At 36.2% G+C, this 27,425-nt stretch overlaps 1 protein-coding gene across 1 annotated transcript in view; it reads right to left on the reverse strand.

Annotated features, from left to right (window-relative positions):
• Positions 1 to 27,425, reverse strand: part of LRRC9 (leucine rich repeat containing 9) — a 99,223-nt gene that overhangs the window by 13,764 nt on the left and 58,034 nt on the right. The window contains exons 19-26 of the mRNA XM_073799892.1: positions 26,299 to 26,433; positions 25,099 to 25,276; positions 22,779 to 22,999; positions 21,727 to 21,849; positions 17,328 to 17,458; positions 13,500 to 13,608; positions 12,718 to 12,857; positions 9,762 to 9,898 (exon numbers count right to left, since the gene is read on the reverse strand). Coding sequence (XP_073655993.1) covers positions 9,762 to 9,898; positions 12,718 to 12,857; positions 13,500 to 13,608; positions 17,328 to 17,458; positions 21,727 to 21,849; positions 22,779 to 22,999; positions 25,099 to 25,276; positions 26,299 to 26,433 — 1,174 coding nt within the window. The remainder of the gene's footprint in view (positions 1 to 9,761; positions 9,899 to 12,717; positions 12,858 to 13,499; positions 13,609 to 17,327; positions 17,459 to 21,726; positions 21,850 to 22,778; positions 23,000 to 25,098; positions 25,277 to 26,298; positions 26,434 to 27,425) is intronic.

Raw genomic sequence — 27,425 nt, forward strand, 5'->3', positions numbered from 1 at the left:
TTATAGGAAGGTAGCATCATCATCAAATAATATTTGGCAAAATTTTTCCTTTAAGATATGATGCACAAAATGTACTGAATTGACCCAATCTGTCTGTTCAACAGTTAAGTGCTAAAATAGTTGATACTGATAAAAGTAGATGTATAAAAGTGCTGCAGAAGATATGCTTCCTAGCTCATACAGCTCAATAACAAAAAAACAACCCAATCAAAAAATGGGCAGAGGACCTAAATAGACATTTCTCCAAAGAAGACATACAGATGGCTGAAGTATATGAAAAGATGCTCAACATTGCTAATTATTAGAGAAATGCAAATCAAAACTACAATGAGGTACCACCTCACACTGGTCAGAATGGCTGTCATTAAAAAGTCTATAGACACTTAGGTTGCTTCCATGTCCTGGCTATTGTAAATAGTGCTGCAATGAACATTGTGGTACATGACTCTTTTTGAGTTATGGTTTTCTCAGGGTATATGCCCAGTAGTGGGACTGCTGGGTCATATGGTAGTTCTATTTTTAGTTTTTCAAGGAATCTCCATACTGTTCTCCATAGTGGCTGTATCAATTTACATTCCCATCAGATGAATGGATAAAGAAGATGTGGCACCTATGTACAATGGAATATTAGCCATAAAAAGAAACGAAACTGAGTTATTTGTAGTGTGGTGGATGGACCTAGAATCTGTCATACAGAGTGAAGTAAGTCAGAAAGAGAAAAACAAATACCGTACGCTCACACATATATATGGAATCTAAATTTTAAAAAAAATGGTTCTGAAGAACCTAGGGGCAGGACAGGAATAAAGACGCAGACGTAAAGAGTGGACTTAACGACTTGGGGAGGGGGAAGGGTAAGCTGGGATGAAGTGAGAGAGTGGCATGGACATATATACACTACCAAATGTAAAATAGATAGCTAGTGGGAAGCAGCCGCATAGCACAGGGAGATCAGCTTGGTGCTTTGTGACCATCTGGGGGGTGGGATGCTGGAGAGGTTGTGGAGAAAAGGGAACCCTCCTACACTGTTGGTGGGAATGTAAATTGGTGCAGCCACTATGCAAAACAATATGGAGGTGGCTGAAAAAACTAAAAATAGAGTTGCCATATGATCCAGCAATTCAAAAAGATGCATGCACCCCAATGTTCACTGCAGCACTATTTACAATATCCAAGACATGGAAGCAACCTAAATGTCCATCAACAGATAAATGGATAAAGAAGATATGGTACATAGATACAATGGAATGTTACTCAGCCATAAAAAAGAATGAGATAATGCCATTTGCAGCTACACGTATGGACCTAGAGATTATCATACTAACCGAATTAAGTCAGAAAGAGAAAGACAAATACCATATGATATCACTTCAATGTGGAATCTAAAATATGACACAAATGAACCCATCCACAAAACAGAAACAGACTTACAGACAGAGAACAGACTTGTGGTTGCCAAGAGGGAGAGGTGGTGGGGGAAATATGTACTGGAGTTTGGGACTAGCAGATGCAAACTATTATATATAGAATGGATAAACAACAAGAGACTACTGTGTAGCACAGGGAACTGTGCTTATTATCAATATCCTATAATAAGTCATAATGGAAAAGAATATGAAAAAGACTATATATATGTATAACTGAATCACTTTGATGTACACCAGAAACTAACACAGCATTGTAAATCAACTATAATTTAATTTTAAAAACAAACAAAAACAACTTAAAAAGAAAGACCAAAATGCACCAGGAAGTAGTTAGAAAAGCAAAAAAAAAAAAGATACACTTCCTGAGTATACTGGGTTATTCTAATTATTATTCTAATAGGTATTCAAATAGGTATATCTAATTATTAAAATAAACTAATTTGTTGTAATGTTAGGTTGGAAGAATATACCTTAATTATGCTGTTCTTTCTTTCTCAACATATTTTTGCACTGCAACTACATTAAAAAATTAAGAATTTATTACGTTAATTAAAACCTCAATCCTTTCATTATAACCTATGATTTCTCTCAGCTGTAGCAATCAATAGTTTTATAAGTATGAATGATAACTTATATAAGAAGAGAACCTTTGAGTTGACCAAATGCTTTTATGTGTGTTTTCTATTCGATTCTTAAAATAGCACAGGGAAAATTTTATCCTTTTTTCTTTTTTTTTTGCTGTATTCGGGCCTCTCACTGTTGTGGCCTCTCCCGTTGCGGAGCACAGGCTCCGGACACACCGGCTCAGCGGCCATGGCTCACGGGCCCAGCCGCTCCGCAGCATGTGGGATCTTCCCGGACCGGGGCACGAACCCGTGTCCCCTAGCATCGGCAGGCGGACTCTCAACCACTGCGCCACCAGGGAAGCCTATCCTTTTTTAGTGATCAGAAAACTGAGGGTCAGAGAAACTGTCTTGCTCAATGACATAAAAGTGGCAACACCAGGCCTACCCTAGACCTTTTACAATGCTGCTTCTGTGCCATTCTTTCATCCACTATTTATCCTCTTTGTTACTGGACTGAATTGTGTCCCCCCCCAATTAATATGTGGAAGTCTTAACCCCTAGCCCCTCAGAACATGGCTGTATTTCGGTCTTTAAAGAGGTAACTAACGTTAAATGAGGTCATTGGGTGATCACTAATCCAATATCACTGGTGTCCTTATGTGAAGAGGAGATTAGGACACAGAGGGAAGACCATGTGAAGATACAGAATACAATTATAAGCCAAGAAGAGAGGCCCTCAGAAGTGACCAACCCTGCTGATATCTTGATCTTGGACTTCTGGCCTCCAGAACTGTGAGGAAATAAATTTTTGTTTAAGCCACCCAGGCTGTGGTACTTTGTTATGGCAGTCCTAGCAAACTAATATACTACTGAACATGTGATCCCACTTTTTTGGAATTCTTCTCTTTGTAATTTAACATATTTAGTCGAACTTAAGATGCCAATGATTGTTAAGATAGGTCAATATTTTATGTATACTAAGGAAAAAAAACATGGCTAGGTAAACTATGTTATGCCATCAATTAAGATACAATCTGATTTCAAGACATGTTAAAATATAAAAAGTGGGTGTCTCATAATTGATGAAATATGAGAAAGTTACCTTATTTTGTTTTATTCCTTAGAGAAACTGATAACATCATAACCTTCAATAAAATTGCTCACGGAATTAAATCACAGACTTTGAAACATTACCACTGCCTTACTTAAGAATGAAAAAAAGACTATTCAAGTCAGACTGAGAAAAATGACTCAGTTGTGTTAATATATTACTTTCATGAAATCATGTATTTGGACGGTCACTTTTAATAAAGTCCAGTGGTATAAAAATCACGTGACATAGCTTTAAGTGCTGAATAATGTCTACAGTAGCATATTTTTGGCTATTTTTCATTTTAGAATGTTCACTAAACATATTTAAGAAAGAAAACTCCAAAACAACAGTGCTAAATGTGATTTCAGGGATCTTATATTTAACTAGTAGAATTTGCCATTGTTAGAAAACTCTCATTTACTTCTAAATTAAAAAAATTTTTTTTACTTATGAGATATTATTTATTTCCCTTAACAGTTCATTTTTCTTTAATATCTTTATTGGAGTATAAGTTGCTGCTGTACAACAAAGTGAATCAGATATATATATACATATATCCCCATATCCCCTCCCTCTTGCACCTCCCTCCCACCCTCCTTATCCCACCCCTCTAGGTGGTCACAAAGCACCAAGCTGATCACCCTGTGCGATGCAGCTGCTTCCCACTAGCTAGTTATTTTACATTTGGTAGTGTATGGACATCATCAAAAAATCTACAGTATAGGCTGAAGTCAGGGAGCTCCACTAGCCCAGAGATAAACCCATGCACATATGGTCACCTTATCTTTGAAAAAGGAGGCAAGAATAAAGAATGGAGAAAAAACAGCCTGTTCAGTAAGTGGTGCTGGGAAAACTGGACAGCTATAAGTAAAAGAATGAAATTAGAACACTTCCTAACACCATACACAAAAATAAAATCAAAATGGATTAGAGACCTAAATGTAAGGCTAGACACTAGCTAGTTATTTTACATTTGGTAGTGTATGGACATCATCAAAAAATCTACAGTATAGGCTGAAGTCAGGGAGCTCCATTTTTCTTTTTCAAGATTGCTTTGGCTATTTGGGGTCTTTCCACACAAATTGTGAAATTTTTTGTTCTAGTACTGTGAAAAATGCCCTTGGTAGTTTGATAGGGATTGCAATGAATCTGTAAATAGCTTTGGGTAGTATAGTCATTTTCACAATGTTGATTCTTCCAATTCAAAACATGGTATATCTCTCCACCTGTTGGTATCATCTTTAATACCTTTCATCAGTGTCTTATACTTTTCTGCATACAGGTCTTTTGTCTCCTTAGGTAGGTTTATTCCTAGGCATTTTATTCTTTTTGTTGCAGTGGTAAATGGGAGTGTTTCCTTAATTTCTCTTTCATATTTTTCAACATTAGTGTATAGGAATGCAAGAGATTTCTGTGCATTAATTTTGTATCCTGCTACTTAACCAGATTCACTGATTAGCTTTACTAGTTTTCTGGTAGCATCTTTAGGATTCTCTCTGTAAAGTATCATGTCATCTGCAAACAGTGACAGCTTTACTTCTTCTTCTCTGATTTGGATTCCTTTTATTTCTTTTTATTCTCTGATTGCTGTAGCTAAAACTTCCAAAACTATGTTGAATAATAGTGGTGAGAGTGGGATCCTTGTCTTGTTCCTGATTTTAGAGGAAATGGTTTCAGTTTTTCACCATTGATGATGATGTTGGCTGTGGGTTTATCATATATGGCCTTTATTATGTTGAGGTAAGTTCCCTCTATGCCTGCTTTCTGGAGAGTTTTTATCATAAATGGGTGTTGAATTTTGTTGAAAGCTTTTTCTACAGCTATGGAGATGATCATATGGTTTTTATCCTTCAGTTTGTTAATATGGGGTATCACATTGATTGATTTGCGTATATTGAAGAATCCTTGCATCCCTGGGATACACCCCCACTTGATCATGGTGTATGATCCTTTTAATGTGCTGTTGGATTCTGTTTGCTAGTATTTTGTTGAGGATTTTTGCATCTATGTTCATGAGTGATATTGGTCTTTAGTTTTCTTTTTTGTGCCATCTTTGTCTGATTTTGGCATCAGGGTGATGGTGACCTTGTAGAATGAGTTTGGGAGCATTCCTCCCTCTGCTATATTTTGGAAGAGTTTGAGAAGGATAGGTGTTAGCTTTTCTCCAAACTGATAGAATTCGCCTGTGAAGCAGTCTGGTCCTGGGCTTTATGTTTGTTGGAAGATTTTTAATCACAGTTTCAATTTCAGTGCTTGTGGTTCGTCTGCTTATATTTTCTATTTCTTCCTGGTTCAGTCTCAGAAGGTTGTGCTTTTCTAAGAATTTGTCCCTTTCTTCCAGGTTGTCCATTTTTTTGGCATACAGTTCCGTGTAGTAATCCCTCATGATTCTTTGATTTCTGCAGTGTCAGTTGTTACTTCTCCTTTTTCATTTCTAATTCTGTTGATTTGAGTCTTCTCCCTTTTTTTCTTGAAGAGTCTGGCTAATGGCTTATCAATTCAGTTTATCTTCTAAAAGAACCAACTTTTAGTTTTATTGATCTTTGCTATTGTGTCCTTCACTTCTTTTTCATTCATTTCTGACCTTATCTTTATGATTTCTTTCCTTCTGCTAACTTTGGGGTTTTTTTGTTCTTCTTCCTCTAATTGCTTTAGGTGTAAGATTAGATTGTTTATTTGAGATTTTTCTTGTTTCTTGATGTAGGATTGTATTGCTATAAACTTCCCTCCTAGACCTGCTTTTGATGCATCCCATAGGTTTTGGGTTGTTGTGTTTTCATTGTCATTTGTTTCTAGGTATTTTTTGATTTCCTCTTTGATTTCTTCAGTGATCTCTTCATTATTTGGTAGTATATTGTTTAGCCTCCATGTGTTTGTATTTTTTACATTTTCTTTCCTGTAATTGATATCTAGTCTCATAGCGTTGTGGTCAGAAAAGATACTTGATATGATTTCAATTTTCTTAAATTTACCAAGGCTTGATTTGTGGCCCAAGGTATGATCTATCCTGGAGAATGTTCCATGAGCACTTGAGAAGAAATTGTATTCTGTCATTTTTGGATGGAATGTCCTATAAATATCAATTAAGTCCATCTTGTCTAATGTGTCATTTAAAGCTTGTGTTTCCGTATTTATTTTCATTTTGGATGATCTGTCCATTGGTGAAAGTGGGGTGTTAAAGTCCCCTACTATGATTGTGTTACTGTTGATGGCCCCTTTTATGGCTGTTAGCATTTGCCTTATGTATTGAGGTGCTCCTATATTGGGTGCATAAATATTTACAATTGTTATATCTTCTTGTTGGATTGATCCTTAGATCATTATGTAGTGTCCTTGTCTCTTGTAATAGTCTTTATTTTAAAGTCTATTTTGTCAGATATGAGAATTGCTACTCCAGCTTTCTTTTGATTTCCATTTGCATGGAATATCTTTTTCCATCCCCTCACTTTCAGTCTGTATGTGTCCCTAGGTCTGAAGTGGGTGTCTTGTAGACAGCATATATATGGGTCTTGTTTTTGTATCCATTCAGCCAGTCTACGTCTTTTGGTTGGAGCATTCAATCCATTTACATTTAAGATTATTCTCAGTATGTATGTTCCTACTCCCATTTGCTTAATTGTTTTGGGTTTGTTACTGTAGGTCTTTTCCTTCTCTTGTGTCTCCTGCCTATAGAAGTTCCTTAGGCATTTGTTGTGAAGCTGGTTTGTTAGTGCTGAATTCTCTTCACTTTTGCTCGTCTGTAAAGGTTTTAATTTCTCCATTGAATCTGAATGAGATCCTTGCTGGGTAGAGTAATCTTGGTTGTAGGTTTTTCCCTTTCATCACTTTAAACATGTCCCTTCTGGCTTGCATAGTTTCTGCTGAAAGATCAGCTGTTAACCTTATGGGGATTCCCTTGTATGTTATTTGTTGTTTTTCCCATTCTGCCTTTAATATTTTTTATTTGTATTTAATTTTTGATAGTTTGATTAATATGTGTCTTGGTGTGTTTCCCCTTGGATTTATCCTGTATGGGACTCTCTGCAATTCCTGGACTTGATTGACTATTTCCTTTCCCATGTTAGGGAAGTCTTCAACTATAATCTCTTCAAATATTTTCTCAGACCCTTTTTTCTCTTCTTCTGGGACCCCTATAATTCGAATGTTGGTGCATTTAATGTTTTCCCTGAGGTCTCTGAGACTGTCCTCAATTCTTCTCATTCTTTTTTGTTTTTTCTGCTCTGTGGTAGTTATTTCCACTATTTTATCTTCCAGGTCACTTATCCGTTCTTATCTTCCAGGTCACTTATCCGACAAATTTCTATCTTTCCATTTAGATTAACTCTGTGTTTAGGGTCTCCTTTTCACAGGATGCAGGTTTGTAATTCCTGTTGTTTTTGGTGTCTGCCCCCTGTGGGTAAGGTTGGTTCAGTGGCTTGTGTAGGCTTCCTGGTGGAGGGCACTGGTGCCTGGGTTCTGGTGGGTTGGGCTGGCTCTTTTCTTTCTGGTGGGCAGGGCTGCATCCGGTGGTGTGTTTTTGGGGTGTCTGTGCATTCAGTATGATTTTAGGTAGCCTCTCTGCTAATCTGTGGGATTGTGTTCCTGTCTTGCTTTGGCATGGGGTGTCCAGCACTGGAGCTTGCTAGCCATTGGGTGGCGCTAGGTCTTAGTGTTGAGACAGAGATCTCTGGGAGAGCTCTTGCCAATTGTTATTACTTGGGGCTGGGAGGTCTATGGTGGGCCAATGTCCTTAACTCAGCTCTCCCACCACAGACGCTCAGGCCTGATATCAGGCTGGAGCATCAAGACCCTGTCAGCCACATGGCTCAGAAGAAAAGGGAGAAAAAAAGAAAGAAAAAATTAAATTAAATTAAAATTTAAAAACTTTTTAAAAATTATTAAAATTAAAAAATTAAAAAGTAATTAAAAAAAGAAGAGAGCAACCAAACCAATAAACAAATCCACCAATGATAACAAGTGCTAAAAACTATACTAAGCATAAAAATCAGAAACAAGTCAGTCTCAGACAGCAAACCTGAAGTCTACAATTTACCGTCTCCACCAGTGAAGGGGCTTCCTATTGTGTGGAAACTTTTCCTCCTTCACAGCTCCCTCCCAGATGTGGAAGTCCCGTCCCTATTCTTTTGTCTCTGTTTTTACTTTTTTCTTTTGTTCCACCCAGATACATAGGGATTTCTTGCCCTTGGGAAGTTGAGGTCTTCTGCCAACGTTCAGTAGGTGTTCTGTAGGAGTGTTCCACATGCAGATGTATTTTTGATGTATTTGTGAAGAGGAAGGTGATCTCCACATCCTACTCCTCCGCCATCTTGATGGTCTCCCAATTCCCACTTATTTAACTAGATAGTTATATTTTAGATAAATTGACCCTTATCCCTTAAGATTCTAACTTGCTTCCCTACAGCCCCACCCTGCCCTTTCCCTAAAGACTGTACCTTTCCCACCATCTTGCAAACTTAACACAATATGTGAAATGTAAGTTCATTAACTCTCTGGTAGACCATGGCATGGCGTCATCTTATCACTGCCTACATTTGTGTACTCCTCTACAACTTTTGCCCTCTTCCCTCTTTAGACTGACCTTAGAATTATCTCCTCCTGTTCAGTATCTTTAACCTAACTCACCTCTTTACAAACCTTTAAAATATGCTTATAATTTCACTAGCTACCTTCTGATCTCTTCCTTCTTTTCAGGGACAAGTTCCTTGAGCATCCAACCTCTGTTTGTTGTCTTTACTGCCTATCCAACCACTTCCCTCTATATTATTTTCACTTTGGCTTTTGCTCTTCCCACACTTCCAAATCTGATACTCTGAAGGTTACTAATGGTCTCCTTTTTTGTTGAATCCAATTGTGTACATCCAGTATGTTTTTCATAGGCCTCATTCTTTTTATCATTTGACTTTAGGTCAATCACCCTCTTTTCTCCTGACATTTAGAGTTTGTATTTCTTGGTTTTCTTTCAAAATTTTGTGAATGTCTCCTTTGCTGGTGCTTATTCCACCCTTCTTAATACTGGGTGTGGGGTATGGAAGGGAATTGCTGAGAGGTAGTGGGTTTGTCTCCACATCCCTTTTTGGCTTTTCATTCTTTCTCTATACTTATTTCCTAAGTAAGCACATATGCTATGACTTTACCTGTTACCTCCACTGGGATAATTCTAAAATATACATCTCCAGTTCTGACCTGTGGTGCAGTACTACAACTTGAAAAAGTTTCCATTTTCATGTCTGAAAGTTGTCACAACACTAACTAATCTTTCCCTAGCTTTAGTACCTCATTTTGCCCAATCTCTTAATAAAAGCATGCAAACATCTTGAACTATTTTTCTTTCCTTGTATATCTAGTCATTAAGTACTAATATTTACTTCTTTTAAACTGCATTTTGGACTCACCCTTTCCACTGAGACCACTCTAGCCCCATTATGTCATTCATGCTGCATAGAAAATGCCATGTGTTTTGGTGTCAGAGCTAGAATGCAATATTCTATAGCTCTAGAATATCACATTTACATTATTTATATAAATAGCCCAAGATAAACCCATTAGTGATTACTGAAATATTTTTGTCAATGAATCTGTTTTAATGTTGATGCTTATATTTGCTTTCAAAACAGGATGATAATCAAATCAGTTTTTAATAATAAAGACTTATCCATGAATAGTGTTGCTACTCACCCTGAAGAAAGAGGAATTTTAAATTTCTTAGTCTGTTAAGCTGTAGCTGAATGAGATTACAAATTCCGTTGTAGCCCAAATGAAGAACTTCTAAACTGTGCATTATTGGAGGCAAATTTTCACTGCTCATTGTATCTCTGAAACACACATGTAAGTTTGAGCCCATAAACTTAATTTCAAACCAGCTGTTTGTATAAACATGAAAAGACAGTTTGGTATGTATTTACTATAAATTGAAGTTTAAAAAGAAAAAGAATGAATTTAGTAATAAATCAAACTATAATATTCTGTCTTCATAATTTATATAATAATCACATTTTCTTCTTTAAAAACAGTTTTATATTTTAAAGAACAAAGAAATACAGAAAGAGTTACTTGAAATAAAAAGCAAGAGCCAGTGCAATCAGGCAAGAAAAAGAAAAAAACAAATGTATTCAGATTGGAAAGGAATTAGTAAAACTGTCCTTATTCTCAGATGACAGGATCTTATATTTAGAAAATCCTTAGGAATCTACCAAAAAACTATTATTGCACCAATAAATGAGTTCAGCAAGATTACAGGGTAAAAGATTAATATACAAAAATCAACTGAATTTCTATACATCTTCAATAAACTGAGAATGAAATTAAGACTTCTATTCACAATAGTATAAAAAAGGATAAAATGCTTCACAAAAAATTAACAAAAGGAGTACAAAATGTATACACAGAAGATTACAAAACATTGCTGAGATAAATTAAAGATCTAAATAAATGGAGAAATATTCTGTGTTCACAGATTAGAAGACTCACTATTACTACTAAGATGGTAGTTGTCCCAAAATTGATCAATAGATTCAATGCAATCTCTATCTAAAGTCCAGCAGGTTTTCTTTCTTCTTTTTTTCTCCAGAAAATAACCATCTCATCATAACAGTTATAAGGAAATGCAAATAACCCAGAATATCCAAAACAATCTTTAAAGGAACAAGGTTGGAGGGCTTACATGTCCTGATTTCAAAACTTATAAAGCTGCAGTAATCAAACCAGTCTGGAACTGGCAAAAGGACAGACACCTAGATCAATGGAATAGAATTAAGAGTCCAGAAACAAACTTTTATATTTATGGTCAATTGCTTTTCAACAAAGGTACCAAGGCAACTCAGTGGGGGAAAGGATAGTATATTAAACAAATGGTGCTAGGACAAATGAATATACATGTGCAAAAAGATGGATTTAGTCCTCACATTTTACCTCACAACGTGTACAAAAATAAACTCAAAATGGATCATAGTCCTAAATGTAAGAGGAAAAAAATTTTTTTGAAGAAAACATATGAGAAAATCTTTGTGAACTTAGGTTAGGCAAAGAGTTCTTAGGTACAACAACAAAATCATAATCTGTAAAAGAAAAAGTTGATAAATTGGACTTTATCAAAATTAAAATTCTTTTAAAAGACACTGTTTAAGAAAATAAAAAGACAAGCCACACATTGAGAGAAAATACTTGTAAATCATTTATTTGATAAAGGGCTTGTATCCAGAATATTTAAAGAACTCAGTAATAAAAAACCAAACAACATAATTGAAAAATAAGCAAAAGATTTAAACAGTCACAAATAAGATATAATAATGGCTAATGGAGGCTTCCCTGGTGGCGCAGTGGTTGAGAGTCCGCCTGCCGATGCAGGGGACATGGGTTCGTGCCCTGGTCCGGGAGCATCCCACATGCCGCGGAGCGGCTGGGCCCGTGAGCCATGGCCGCTAAGCCTGCGTGTCCGGGGCCTGTGCTCCGCAACGGGAGAGGCCACAACAGTGAGAGACCCGCATACCGCAAAAAAAAAAAAAAAAAAGCAAATTAAAACCACAATAAGGTACTTCTTTAACTCCACTAGAATGGCTGTAATCAAAAACACAGACAACAAGTGTTGGTGTGGATGTGGGGAAATTAGAACCTTCAAAAATTTTTGGTAATGTAAAGTGGTGCAACCACTTTGGAAAACAGTGTGGCAGTTTCTTAAACAGTTAAACATTAAATTACCATACGACTCAGGAATTTCACTCTTAGGTGTCTACTCAAGAGAAATGTGAACATGAGCACATACAAATACTTCTACACAAATCTTTATAGCATCATTATTCATACCAACCCCAAAGTGGGACCAGTCCAAATGTCTATCAACTGGTGAATAGATAAACATGATGTGGAATATATCCAGACAATGGAATGCCCAACATATTCAGCAATAAAAAAAGAATGAACTAATAGATGCTATAACATGGATGAATCTCAAAAACATTATGCTAAGTGTAAGAAGTCAAATGCAAAAGACCACATATTATATTATTCCATTTATATAAAATGTCTGGAAAACATAACTCTCTAGAAAGTAGATTAGTGGTATCTTGGACCTAGAGGTGCAAAAGGGAATTGACTCCAAATAGACACAAGGCATCTCTCTGTTGTGTGATGGAAATGTTCTAAAACTGTACTGCAGTAGGTAGTAATTGCACAATTCTATAAATTTAGTAAAAATTATACACTTAAAATGAGTGAATATGGTAAGTAAATTGTACTTTAGTAAAGCTGTTAAAAAACAAATCTGAGTAGTCTCCAATATAAAGGAGGGGTATAAATTTTCATAGCAACTTTAATCAAAATAGCTTCAAACTGGAAACAACCCAAATGTTCATCAATGATAAAAGATAAACAACTTGTCATATAATGGAATACTACTTAGCAATAAAATGAAATTTATTTATCATACAATATAAGTATGAAATGGAGAAGGCTGGGAAAAAACAATAACAAAGAAGTATTTTGGTATCTTTTTATTTGTGAAGTTTATTTTTGGCACGTAGCTATTAAATTAAGTATTAAAATAAGCTAAATGTACGTACTGCTGTCATTAATGTGACTAACTGCTTTTTAAATTCCCAACAGAATTATTTATAGTTGTAAAAAAAAAGAATAATACCTGTTTATTTTTGAAGTTCCTTGCTGCCCATAGCCACTTGAAGGCACTTTCTGGTAGAGTAGTTGTCTATTGGTCAAGTGAGTCTGAGGCTTTAGTCGGGGCATGATTGATTCAATATGATTATAGTTGAGGCATAAGACCTACAGAAGGAATCCATTATTAATCAGATATTAACATAGGAATGATGCTGTAAATATATCTTTGGCTATACAACATAATTTAATATATTAGTGTTAAAAATGACAAATTTTTATGTCCTGAATTGTCTGGATTTGGCTTTGAATGTGTTTTTTATCATCTCACATGCTGAAAAATACACCATTTCAAACAAAATAATGGAGACCTAGAAAGTTGCTCAACTTTCTCAATCTGTACTCCTGACTTCTCCAAGCCTTATTTAGATGAAATAACTCTAGTTGGAGAGATCGTTATTTCCCTAAGTTTAAAAGGCATTAGTAGATGGCTCAAAGCTGTAGGACAGGAGGCGATGAGGCTGCTTTGAGAACCACAGTATCCTCCAACTTCACTCACTACAGAGGCAGCCTTCCATCCCATCTCCTATTAGACAGGAAGACTCACTGCTTATAAGACAATCGCATAAAATTGAGATCAACTGAAATAACTTTGGGAAGTAATGCTTTTTTTCTTGGTGAAAAAATACTTTCAGAAAATTAATTTCTCTTCTTTAATGACATGAATATACATTTTAGCCCAAAGTAAAGAAGATTACAACTTGCACTGAAAACCTTGAAAGAAAAAAAGAAAATTTGTGAGTGACTCACCTTCACGTTAGGCAGATAGATTAATCCACTGAATGAGGTAAGATTATTGTTCTGTAGATTCACATTACACACATTTCTAAATTGGTCAACTGGAATCAAATCCACAGTTCTGAATTTAGACAGAGTAAATACAGTTATAATTTTAACAGGCAAATTATATTGGTGAATCTCTCATGTGTAACCCCAAAGGCGTTTTTAAAAGATCTGATCTGACAAATTCTATGGAAAAGAATTGCCTTAATATAAAATATATGCGTCAGGGCTTCCCTGGTGGCGCAGTGGTTGAGAATCCACCTGCCAATGCTGGGGACACAGGTTCGAGCCCTGGTCCAGGAAGATCCCACATGCTACGGAGCAACTAAGCCTGTACACCACAACTACTGAGCCTGCGCCCAGAGCCCACGAGCCACAACTACTGAGCCCATGTGCCACAACTACTGAAGCCCACGCACCTAAAGCCCTTGCCCTGCAACAAGAGAAGCCACCACAATGAGAAGCCCGCGCACTGCAACAAAGAGTAGCGCCTGCTTGCTGCAAACAGAGAAAGCCACGCACAGCAACGAAGAACCAAAGCAGCCAAAAATAAATAAATAATTTATTTATTTATTTTTAAAAATAAATAAATTTATTTATTTATTTTTAAAAATAAATAAAAAGTAAAGTTAGTTTAAAAAAATAAAATATATGGGCCAAATGATCAGATAAATACACATTTTTGTTGGGTACATGTGTAAGAAAATGACATACAATTTCATTGACTTAAAAAAACATGTCTATTATCACATAAATATAGAACTATCATAAAAGAAACGTTAAAAATAAACATTTCCAATTTCTTTATAATTCCATACATGTTCATGAAGTCATAGTGAAGTTGATATGGTAAACCATAAGATTTTCAGGTTGTAAACTGCAGAGGATATATATGAAATAGGTTATTTCTGAAATGCCAGGAAGGGGTTTGGGATAGGAAAGAAAAGGAGAAAGTAGGTAATTTCTTTGAAAACAGAGTTTTCTGTGGAATCTCCTGAAAACTTTTATGGCATTCCACCTAGTAAGGATGTTTTGGTAATTGGTCAGAATGCTTGATTCCTAGTCCACAGCTTTAAAAGTGTTTTACCTTCCTTTGAGCTATGAGGGAGAAGAGCATAAAGCTTAATCACCTTGTTCTAAACACTTCTTTTTTTCATATATCCCAATTTGTTTCATTTATATATTCTTTTAATTGAGGTATAATTGATATACAATATTATGTAAGTTTCAGGTGTACAACATACTGATTCACAATTTTTAAAGATTATATTCCATTTATATTTGTTATAAAATACTGGCTATATTCCCTGTGTTGTACAGTATATCCTTGTGGCTTATTTATTTTATACATAGTAGTTTGTACCTCTTAATCTCCTACCCTTATCTTGTCTCACCCCCTTCCTTCTCCCCACTAGTAACCACTAGTTTGTTCTCTATATCTGTGAGTCTTTTTTGTTATATTCAGTTTATTTTTTACATATAAGTAATATCATACAGTATTTGTCTATCTCTGTCTGACATATTTCACTTAGCATGATACCCTCCATGTCCATCCATGTTGTTGCAAATAGCAAAAACAAAATTTCCTGCTTTTTTGTGGCTGAGTACTATTCCATTTTATATGTATATACCACATCTTCTTTATTCATCTGTTTATGGTCACTTAGGTTTCTTCCATATCTTGGCAATTGTAAATAATGTTGCTATGAACATTGGGGTGCATGTATCTTTTTTGAATTAGTGTTTTCATTTTTTCCCAGGAGTGGAATTGCTGGGTCACATGATAGTTCTATTTTTAGTTTTTTTGAGAAACCATACTGTTTTTCATAGTGGCTGTACCAATTTACATTCCTACCAACAGTATATGAGAGTTCCTTTTTCTCCACATTCTCGTCAACATTTGTTGTTTGTGGTCTTTTTGATGATAGCCATTCTGACAAGTGTGAGATGATATCTCATTGTGTTTTTTGTTTGTTTGTTTGTTTGTTTTTTGCGGTAAGCGGGCCTCTCACTGTTGTGGCCTCTCCCGTTGTGGAGCACAGGCTCCAGATGCGCAGGCTCAATGGCCATGGCTCACAGGCCCAGCCGCTCCACGGCATGTGGGATCCTCCCGGACCAGGGCACGAACCCGTGTCCCCTACATCGGCAGACGGACTCTCAACCACTGCGCCACCAGGGAAGCCCTCATTGTGGTTTTCATTTGCATTTCTCTGATGATAAACGATGTTGAGCATCTTTTCATGTGCCCGTTGGCTATCTGTATGTCTTCTTTGGGAAATGTCAATTCAGATCTCTTCTGCCCATTTTTAATCAGGTTGGTTGTTTTTTTTTTTTTGATGTTGAATTGTATCGTCTGTTTATATATTTTGGATATTAACTTCTTGTTGGTCATATATTTAATTTGCAAATACTTTTTCACATTCAGTAGGTTGTCCTTTCATTTTGTTGATGGTTTCCTTGGCTGTGCAAAAGCCTACCACACCTTTAAAGAAATGCTCACCCCTAAAGTTATAATTACGATACACTTTATACATTAAAAGTCATTTATTCTTTTGACATGTTTTCATTAGTTTGTTTCCTAAGTGCAGACAATATGTTTGGAAAGGCTACAACAAATATGAAAGTCACTGTCTGTGTCCTCAAGAAATGGGATACAGAAAAACTATAATAAAAAAGGAAGGGCCTTCTATGTTGTACAAAGAGATTTAAAATTTTATTCTGTAGACAGTGGAAAGACACTGAACAATGTTGAGAAGGGAAGTGATCTGATAAAACTTGCATCTTAGAAGGCGGTATGGATAATAGATGAATTTGCAGGTAAGGTTGTATAAGACAAAAAAAAAACCAGTTTCTAAATTAGTTAATTCCCCAATCTAGGAAAAGGGCAATGACTATGGAAAGAAGGGGGGAACTATGACACATACTTAAGACACAGACTCTATAGAATGTAGTGATTAATTAAAAACGGAGGACAAGGGCTTCCCTGGTGGCACAGTGGTTGGGGGTCTGCCTGCCGATGCAGGGGACGCGGGTTCGTGCCCCGGTCCGGGAGGATCCCACGTGCCACGGAGTGGCTGGGCCCGTGAGCCGTGGCCGCTGAACCTACGGGTCCGGAGTCTGTGCTCCGCAATGGGAGAGGCCGCAGCGGTGAGAGGCCCGCGTACCGCAAAAAAACAAACAAACAAACAAACAAAAAAATGGAGGACAAAGGAGAGAGAGTGGACTCTAGATTTTTGGCTTGGGCGACAACAGGTGAATGTTGTTTCCTAGATGCTATCTAGAGAGCAATCGAATATTCAAATTAGGAGGCTAGATTTGGGGTAAATTAGGGGGTCATCGTCATAAATTAAAACTATGGCTAAAGATGTCTGCCTGTGAAGAGTGCAGAATAGAAAAAGAAGAGAAACGGATTTATTAAACAGGAGGACAATGATAGCATTCATGAGAACAGCATCAGAGGAATGGTGGCAGTGGTAGCCAGAGAGCATTGGATTAGAGTGGTACAATGTGAGGAGCAAACCTAGTATGTTCTAATTTTAAAAGCTTGATTGTAAAAGAAAAGGGAAATATAAGGTCTTAGAAAGAGCTTGATGACATTTTTAATCATAGTGTGTGATAATAAAAGTTATTAATGCAATTCAAAGATGGTAAAGTTAGTATGAGATTGTGAAGTAGTGTAGATGATTTTCTGAATTACTGGTTATATTTGGATAAGATGTATAAATTATAAACCTTAGAAAAATAATAATAACTATATATTATAATATCAAATAGCATAGAATAAAATGATTGTACCTGATGGATGATGAAGTCCAATTTAGTTCTTGCATTTGGGTGAAGTTTGAATGTCCTTGTCGTTCAGCAATCATGTCAGAAGTAAGTCTGCCACCAAACAAATCTTTTGCACACTCAATCTCTGGTGGTTCCTGTATATGAGGATATTTAGAAAGTGAGGTTCTCTCTTACAAATGACTAAATGACATTAATTCTTTGGTTCCAGGTCAAAATGGAATAGCCTCATTTCTCCCTATTTCCTACTAAGTACAGCTAAACCCTTGGATATTATATATAAAATAAATATAGGAGACTGAAAGGTGCAGAGAAGAAGGCAGACCACCTAGGGACCTTGGGACCTGAGGAATGACACTGTGGTGAGTCCTCTGGTGTGTTACTGAGATAATAATAAGAAACCTTCATCTACTGTTCCTGGCCTGGCCATATGGTCAGGCAGGAGGGCAATGGAAAACTGACCTATTAAAAAGATGCCCATATGGGGCACAGCCTTATGGAAATTTGAGGTGTACATTAAAGTAGGACACATTGATGCCCATCTGAACTCTCTTCCCATTTTGGAAGGTGATTGGAATTGACAAGCAGATATGCCCATATGCTCACTTAAGGTGGCCACCTGGGTCTATAATAGGTGGACATTGGGGGTCTACAGCAGTGCGGAGATGGGCTGAATCTAGACATATTCCTCTTGCACCCTCTGAGGCACTAAATGCCAATAAGAACTGTTCTGTCTGCCAGCAAAAGAGACAGAGACTGCAGATGGCTATGTGGCAGATTTCCCTGTGGTAAAGCCCTGAATATAGCTGGCAAGTCAGACTGAGGCTGGTAGCCCTGGGGGACTACAAATGGGTCTTGACAGGAATATATACTGACTCTGGACTGGGATTTGCTTACCCAGTGTAAATGCAAATGCACATAATGCTATAAAAGAACTGGAACAGAAGATATTGCACCAATCTGGACAGTTGACTTATTTCTTCAGACCAAGGAACACACTGAACAGCCCATAATGTCTAACAGTGGGCAGAAAGATATCCCCCTCAGAGTAGTAGTTCAATAGAGAACTAGAGTGGGCAATTAAAACATTGGTTGTCTAAAATGCGGGGGGAGATAAAAGCATGATGGGCTGGCTTAAATACCTTCCTAAGAGTGCTCATACTCAGTGTGAACATGAATGTGGCTAAAGGAGGGTCCCCACTGGATAGACTTCTGTTTTTCTGGTGCATCTGGGGGATGGGGCAAGGATGCTGATATGACTATGCAATTCTTGCGAAAGAAGGATGATGCTGGTATAACCATTATATTTTTTCTTTCATTCTTCCTCACATCACCTCAAATTTTTTTTCTGCCTGATGCAGTGGCCACAGGACCACAGCTACAACTACAAATACTGGAAACAGGGATAATTCCTAAGCGAGAAACTATGTTTTTAAGCCTTTTGTCAGGATTCCTAAAGGCCTGATGGGGGTAGGTTTTACCTTCACCCCATCTGGCAAAACTGGGGTTAACAGTGAATGCATCTGTATTTCCTGGTGGCAAAAATAGCCCACTAGTTTTGCACCTATATAACCTTGTCCTATCTGAAGTGGGGTGGACTGAGGGGAGGTATATGCTAGACTAGACCAGCACAGTGGCTGAATCTAATATCCCTTCCAAAGGTGGAAAAGTATGGGTATAAATGGAGAGAACAGGGAAGGGCACTTACGGGTAAAGGAATTAATAAATAGATTATGTAATGAGGAAATCCAATATTATATTACCTCAAAAGGGGTTCAGAGCAAGAGATGATATTGTCTCAGTTCAATTATATCAGATGCCTGAAGAAAGGATTAAGCTATGTGTTTTGAGACCACTCCTGCTTTTGGAACCTGACAAAGTCTCCAATGGAAACCTGCAAATCTGAGTGGCCTCACTGGGAGAGACATTTCTATATGATTATGGACTGGATAATTACTGAATGGGATTACAGTAATATTCCAATATATTTTGAATTTTCTGATCATTTTGCTGTAAAGGATCTGTGTTCAAAGGCCAGAGCATAAGCTGTGATATTGTGATTTATAATAAGAAACCTATATTTGGTCTTTGTCTACTGTTCCTGGCACATAGCTCCTCAAACCCTCATAATTTCCTATATAAGAGCCATAGGGGCATCTTTTATTATAATATTTGGTTTTTTGTTTTCGGTTTCTGAAATAGGTCCAGAGCCATAAAGGTGAAAGGACTGTGTTGCTATTTATGACAAGCTCCTTTCAACCAGTCTGAGTATCTTAACAAGATGACTTTTGGAAAGTCCTTAAGAATGGGGGCTGGTTGCCAGGGGCAGCAACCATGATTAGAGGGTTGGAACTTCCAGTACCACTCCCTTACTTCCTGGTATGATTATATATCCATGGAGCCTTGGGCACAGAGTGAGGCTCAGCTGTCCATACTTTACCATTAAAAAGTCATGTCACTTGGAATGTCATTTAAATTCTCTGGAGTTCTTTGCGCTCATTGATAAAATAAAGGATTTAGACTATGTCATTTCTAAAGTCCAGGTCCATTTACCTCTCAAACACTCTAGGATGATATTGCTCTTCTACTTCCCTCTGTGTCTACTTTTGGTGGCTTCTTTTCCTCTTTACATTTCCTAAATGGAAGTATTAAAGGCTCACTTGGATTTCTTTACTTTCTTTACTCTCTTTCCTTAGTCAATGTTATATCCTTTTGGTTTTAATTATCAGCTTTCTTCGTGTGTCTAACACTAATCATCTTATTCCTGAAAATGCTTTTCTTCCTGTAATCATATTTCTGTTATGATATCTCTTAGTGGAATAGACTCAAGTCTTGTAGACATCTTTTATTCTTCCATTTCCTCGTCCTTCAAATTTCATTGGTTGCCAAGTTCTGTCAATTCTTCCCAGTATTTCTCCTACCTTTCAGCTCTCCATTTTTAAAACCACTTCCCCTTGGTTTATTTCAGTTTCTCATTACCTCACATGTAGACCACGCGAATAGCCTCCTATTGGTTTTTCATCAATCACTTTAAACACTGCTGTTAAATTTCCTAATATATGGTTTTCAAAATGTTATTCCCCAATTCAAAAATCTTCAATGCCTTCCCATTACCTCTCAATTAAAGTCTAAATTATTCAATCTAGTCTTCATGTCCATTATTAATTCATATATTTATATTCTACCTCATTCCACAAAGAATTTATGGCAGCTTACAGGAGGAACATATACTCAAATAGTAAAATGCAAATAATAAATAGTGAAGATCAAGACTGAGGATGATGTAAGTTAAATAGATCAAAACTGGGGATAGGGACAGATAGACCATAAGTCCTACAGGGTTTCTGTCATTGAACCATAAATGTGGCCCTGAGCTTTTAGGTAGTCAAAGTGAAAAGGAAAATAGTTTAAAAATACTCATTGTCAGTGAGGACAGCATAACTTTTCCTCAGGGGGGAAAGGTTTTCCTACACTGACTTCTAAAAGCACTTTCTCAGGTGGCCCTTCAAATGAGGGCACAGAGAGATAGGAAGGATAAGATACTCAACACCACCATTGGAGCACATACAGTACTAGTTTCATGAGACTGTTTTTAAAACGTCCCTCAATGAAAGCCAACACCTAAATAAAACCCAGTATACAAGATTCTAGAGAATTGTTTGTGTTTGGGGGAGAATATTTTTGATTCTTCATTCTGAGAAGGGCCCTGAAAAAAATCAGGGTTAGAATTAGTAATTTTCTCAGAGCACCTCAAAGTCCCAAATAATCATGAACTATCTCTCAGTTTCCTAGAAATTTGATGAGTTTTATTGTCTGACAGGGGCTAGGCAATGTTACACAGGGAACCTTTTTATTCTTCACCCATTTGTTTTGCACTTATCCTGTTACATGGAAATCAGGAGCCCTGTATGAACTTACTAGTTATAGAATCCAAGTTTCCAAATATTGCTTTCATATTCAGTGCTATGTTCTGTGTTATTTTTTACACAGTATAAAAAGTTATTTTTTACTAGTATAGTTTACTAGTAATGTTGACATACCATTTTTTGGTTCAAATATGTTTTTCTTAAACCTTAACAACTGTATTTTTCCAGGTAACAGGAAGCTGTTTTTAGGCCCAAGAGGACGGTAGGGGTCCAGGGCAGTTTCTCCTATCCTGTCTCATAAATTTGTTAGGCACTGAATTCAGTGGGTGCAAATGTACGCAGCATCTTCCCTCCCAGACTACCTCAATTTAAACAATTAAAACCCAGATCTAAAATGTGCTTTGGAGACCTAGATTTTAATAAGCATAATAAGTTTGGGTAACATACTAGTGATAAAGCAACATTCAAAATGATTATGGCCTATGGATATATTAATATGAAGCCTGGACCAAATGCTATGAGTCAATAAAACAACTTACAATTGAGATTCCATCCAGACCTTTCAGTTCTGGAAGATGAAATATTACAAACAACCGGTAGTTTTCTTGATTCCATACAATAATGTTTCCATACATGTCTAGAATGACCAGGTTGCATAAACCCTGGTAATAAAAATACATACATTTAAAGTGATATACATATATATCTCACTCTAACAAGTTTTTTTCCCCTTAAGAGTTTAATCATCCTTGAATTTTAATATTAAATTACTCTATCATTTCATAGTGATTTGAGTGCTTTTAAGTATGCTGCTGTTTAGTGCAAGCATTATACTTTCATACTGTTAAGGTCTAATTTTGTGCGGTATTTCAGTGGTCTATATTATATGATCAGAATCCCTTTTTGGATGCTGGTGCTAAATGTATTACCCATGATAAAGATTTGCAAAGAAACTTAGCAAAGTTTAAAACATATACTTTGTTTATGGAATAATGATCTGTTAAATAGTATGTGTGTATACAGATACAACAGTGAAATGAAACAATGAAAAACAGTCTTCTGATGAGGGATAAAACTGAAGTGCTTCTGCCTTGTAAGAGAGTAGCAGAATTCATCTTAAGGGAAAATGTGCTTCCTTATTAGATAAGACGTTTGTTGTGAAGGAAGGGCCCTGAGTAGATATGGATGGGAGAGGTTAAGACAAGAGGGAGTAAAACTAATCCTCATCTATAATGTAAAATGGTTTGTTTTGTTGCTGTTGTTGATTAGGTTGACTCTGCAGCTCTAGAAGTAGTTGTATTGGGGGAATACAATGAGGATAAGGCTGCAAGTAAGGAAAGATGGGAAATGGACATAAGTTTTTGGTAGGAGATAAAGCCCTAGCAATATGGTATCAGCAAAAGGAAAGAGGCCACTGCAAGTCCCAATGGTAGGAAATGGACATCAAATACATTTTTCTTGATTTTTATTTTCTTCCTTACATTTTTCTATATTTTCCAAATTCTGTACAGTGAACATGCATTACTTTCATAGTATAAAGAAATAAGAAAATATTTAGAAAACCAAAAACATTAGTACTCCAGATAGTCACCTTTAAATTGTAGATCTCCTGATTGAGAGCAATATAGTTATTGCCTATGTATAATTCAATTAGTGTAAAAGCTTTTTGTAAACCACTCAATGAAGTGATTTTGTTGTTCTCAAGAGAAAGGGAATGAAGATGAAGCATGTTATCAAAAGTATGCTTTTCCAAACCAGTGAGGAGATTATTATTTATGCTGAGGCGGGTTAATTTAGTCAGCTTGGAAATGCCTAGAAAAATAAGCAAATTCAAGAAAAGATTCAGACAGCACTGAAAAGTTAATTTAAAAAATACCTGGCTGGTTGTTTTACTGTTTATCTTTTTCTAAGTTCAAATGGCTTTACAGATTTTATAGTATTAACCATCATTGTTTTTCCTTTTGTTAAAGAAGAATAAAATGTGTACTAGATAATATATTAAATTCCAATTTTGGATTTCCAAGTAGACACATTTTTTTTAGGTGTTAAGGGAAGGTATTGTATAGGAAATACTGAATTAAGCTTTCAAATAACCTTTAAATTATGTAATTAATTAAGGTTTTCACCATCACAATAATATAAAGCTCTACTTTACAAAGCTCAAAATAATCACCAACCCCCATTGTAAAACATTAAGGGTAAGGAACTAGAATACAACACTCTGGAAAGTATTCCTTACTGTGCCATCATTTGTATTAAAAAGAACCTAATTCTACCTTTGTATGCTTGAAAGCAGTCTAAGACAGAACTTTAGAAAATGCTTCCTCTCACCACAATCTAACCCCCTATGTACATTATGTGCTGTAGACACTTTATAACTGTAGGTAGGATGGTGCAGTTGACAGATAAGAACTCTGGAGTTAGAACTGGTTTTAAATGTTGGTTTCACACTAGATTTGGGACCATAGGTAAATTATGTAAAATTATGTAACCTCTGAGACAAATTTTCTTCATCCATGAAATGGATATACTGAAATCTACTTCTAACGGTTATGGAATTAAACGGAATGGCATTTGAAAAGTATCAGTTATAGCTTTTGGCAAATAAATAATCAGTCCTCAATAAATTTTATTCATGCACCCCTTTCACACCAGCCTTTATCATGGGACTATGAAATGCTGAAAGCAAATCAATCTAGGGCAAGTTAGGATGTAGTATCAAAGCAAAAATCCTTAAATGCATATTAAGCCTATCTATGTTTGGAAAAAAGAAGATAAATATCTGTTAAAGTTTAGTGGGGTAGCTATGTTTGAAAAGTGGGTATAGGGAAAATACAGGTTGAAGGAGTCTTCCCTTCAGTAGGCTTATGGAGGGGAATAAAAAGGAAATAGGTTCTCAATTGTTACATACATAGCAAAATTAACACCCTATTGTATGGGAATGGAGACTAGTGATAGTTGTAAACACAGATGCCTGACCTACACCTCCGCCCCCCCACCCCCAACCCCCCCGCACTGTTTACTTAGCTAAAATCTACAGAGGAGAGGCCTGTGGATCTATATACTCAATAAGTATCCTAAGTGATTCTTATGATCAAGCAATTTTTAGAAACTATTGTTAACAGCCATTAAAATGAAGTATAACAAATGTTATACATGCTGTTTTTAATACTTGCTTTTGCATATGTAATTTTTTAAAGTAAAATTTTCTATTTTATGAAAAAGGTAGTACACACATGCTAAAAACAATTCAAAAGCTAATAAAGTGTAAATTAAGTCTCTTTCTCAGGCATGATTTTCAATTCCTACCTTCTCTCCTTGACAAGGACAGCCTTGTTACCAAAATGCACATCCAGAAATGTATTATACCTAGATAAGTATGCATGATGTGTGTGTGTGTACACTTATGCAGGCATTAATAAAGCTGCTTAATTTGTACTTGTATGTGGATCCCAGTAAAAGTTTATATAGTACATCTGATTTTCAACCTCCAGTGAATAAAATGTTCATTTTGTTGAAAGTCTTCAAATTTCCAAATGTAACCTTAATTCCATATTTTGAAAAATGAACTGAGCTGCTTTATCTTTTTCAAAAGCACACCTCATTCTTTCATTTATTTACTCAATGGTACAGATTTTGAACACTGACTAGTTTGTAATGTGCTAAGTTTGGTAATAGATGGTAAACACTGGTTAAGAGAGGGGAGGGAAGGCAGCTAGTTGGGCTCATTATATATAGCAGTCAGTCACAGATCCCACTAAAGAGGTGTTTAGAATACTCTACTCCAAACCTTCTTGGAAATTCTCTGAAGACCTTCCTCTTCAGAAATTCTATCCTCAGTGTTATTCACTTTTTGCTCTTGTTAATTAGACATTCATATTTTAAGACTTTAGAATTCTCTAATACCTTACCTTCTATCTTTGAGATGCAGTTTCCATCTAATGTGAGCTCTTCCAGGTTAACACAAGATTCCAAGCCTTCCATTTTAGTGAGATTATTGTTGCTGAATGATGCCCACTTCAAATTTTCCAATTTTTCTAAATTTGTGATTTCAAAAAGATGTTGCCCATCTAAATTTAAGGCAGTTATCTGTAGAATAATTCACATTATATGTTGCTTCTGGATGACATCAATAACTTCAATGTTATAAGATAAAAAGGCTAATGAAATAATTCAAATGTGGTAAGTAACATAAAAAGTCCTCTAGGAACTAAAGATATTGCAAAGCTCTTAGTTTACAGAAAAGTAAAATTTGACAAGATTATAACTCAGAGGGACTTATATGGTATTACAGACACTGAGCTGTGCCAGTCAGATTCCCAGCAGTGAAGGACTTGTCCCAGTTGCTGCAAGTGCTGTTGGCAGAAAGCCTTCAACTGTCAGTCCCTTCAGGGACAGCATCAGCAGCAGAGAGCTGCCTTGTCCAAGGTCATGCTCCTTCCCAGGTTGGCCCACATCCAATGATGAAAGGAAAGAAAGGCCTGGCCATCTCAGCCCAACTTGGGACAGATTTAAAGGGCCATTCTAATTTCACAACTCCCTGTGGAGTCAGCTAAGACTATCACAGAGCCGGCATCACAACTAAATATCTATGTATATTCTGTAATAAAAAGAATGCCACTAATATCTTCCATTTTCAAGGGTCAGATTCTTTTAGCCCAGTTTCTATCTTTGGCAAGAGGTAAAAGGGTGCTTCTTGAGCAAGAAGCTGCTAGTGCTCCATAACTTTTCCCTTAGCCTTGGCTGAATTCTGACCAGTTCCTCCATTCTCTTGCCAGGATTCTTGATCCCTTTTACCTTGCCATCCAAATTTTTGGCTTGGTCTCTGGCTCTGAGCTTTAAAGTTTTCTTGTTTATTTTGATATATTCTCAGAATCTACCCTTTGGTTTTGCAGTGTACCTTTATCCTAAATTTCCTGTTCTGTAGTGACCACTGCTGAGTTCTAGCCCCTGTGACATAACTACTCATGACTTGACTTCTCTTTTACTTTTAATTTAGCTCTTCCAGTTTTCTGCCCATTACCTATCTATGCCCTCGTTATGATACAAAGGCCAAAGCTGACTAAAAAAACAATTAAATTTTTATATTAGGTTTAATAAATTGTCTTTACCTTCAAGTACCAGTTTCCACTCAGATGTGAATGTGGTCCTAATTTTGAAATCTGTGTCAGAATTTTGGCAGAAGGCCATATACTAAGAATCCGTGATCTCTCCTCTTTAGTACTAGAATGCCGTAAGAGAGATAACTAATAAAACGAAAAACACATAAAGGAAATAGCACAGAGAGGTCCATATATATATAGTTAAAAGAATTGTTTCCTAGATGAGCGGCCCAATGAATACTTTTAAAATATGACATTTTCTTTACCTTAAAATGTTTTCAGTATCTGGATATACTTTATATATCTCACTCATTTTTTTGTTTTAGCAGACATTTAACCACAAAATAATATTTATAAAACTGTGAAAGGATTATTATAAAACAAACACCATATAATCCATCATGAAACCAGTTTAAGAGCCAGAATATTCCTACTACCCTAGAAGCTCCCTGGGTGCCCCATCCTAATCTTTTTTTCTCTCCTTCTCCTTGGAAGCCATCACTCATCTCAAGTGAATCAATTCCCTAAGAAGCATTCAATTGATCTCAAATTTTGTATCTATCATACTTTCTTTCTTTATAGACTTATGTTTATATCCATAAATAAAATATTAGTCTTATACATATTCAAATTTTATGTAAATTGAATGTTTATATTCTTCTATGACTTGCTTTTTTGCTCAGTATTATATCCATGAGATTCTTCTATGCTTCTTCCTGTAGATGTAGTTCATTCATATGTCATTGCTATATAATATTTCCTTATCAATTCTCCCATCAATGAACATTGAGCTGATTTCAGTTTTTTGCTATTATAAGCATTGCTGTCATAAATATTCTTGTGCATGACTCTTGGTATATATATGCAAGAGTTTCTTTAGAGTATATAACTTGCTAGGTTTAGGGTATGTATATATTTAGCTTTACTAGATAGGGCCAATTTGTTATCCAAGATGGTTGTACCAATTGTAACCTTTACTTCAAACCTTTGCTAAAACTTGATATTGTCAAGGGTTTTTTTCCCCCCAGTAGTGGCCATAAATTGGTAGATCATTTAAGTTTTAATGTTTATTTTCTTGAGTATTAATGTGGTAGAGCATCTTTTCCTAAGTTGTTTGGCTGTTCTGATTTCCTCTC

This window comes from Tursiops truncatus, chromosome 2, assembly GCF_011762595.2.
Source record: "Tursiops truncatus isolate mTurTru1 chromosome 2, mTurTru1.mat.Y, whole genome shotgun sequence".
In the NCBI taxonomy this organism is placed as follows: domain Eukaryota; kingdom Metazoa; phylum Chordata; class Mammalia; order Artiodactyla; family Delphinidae; genus Tursiops; species Tursiops truncatus.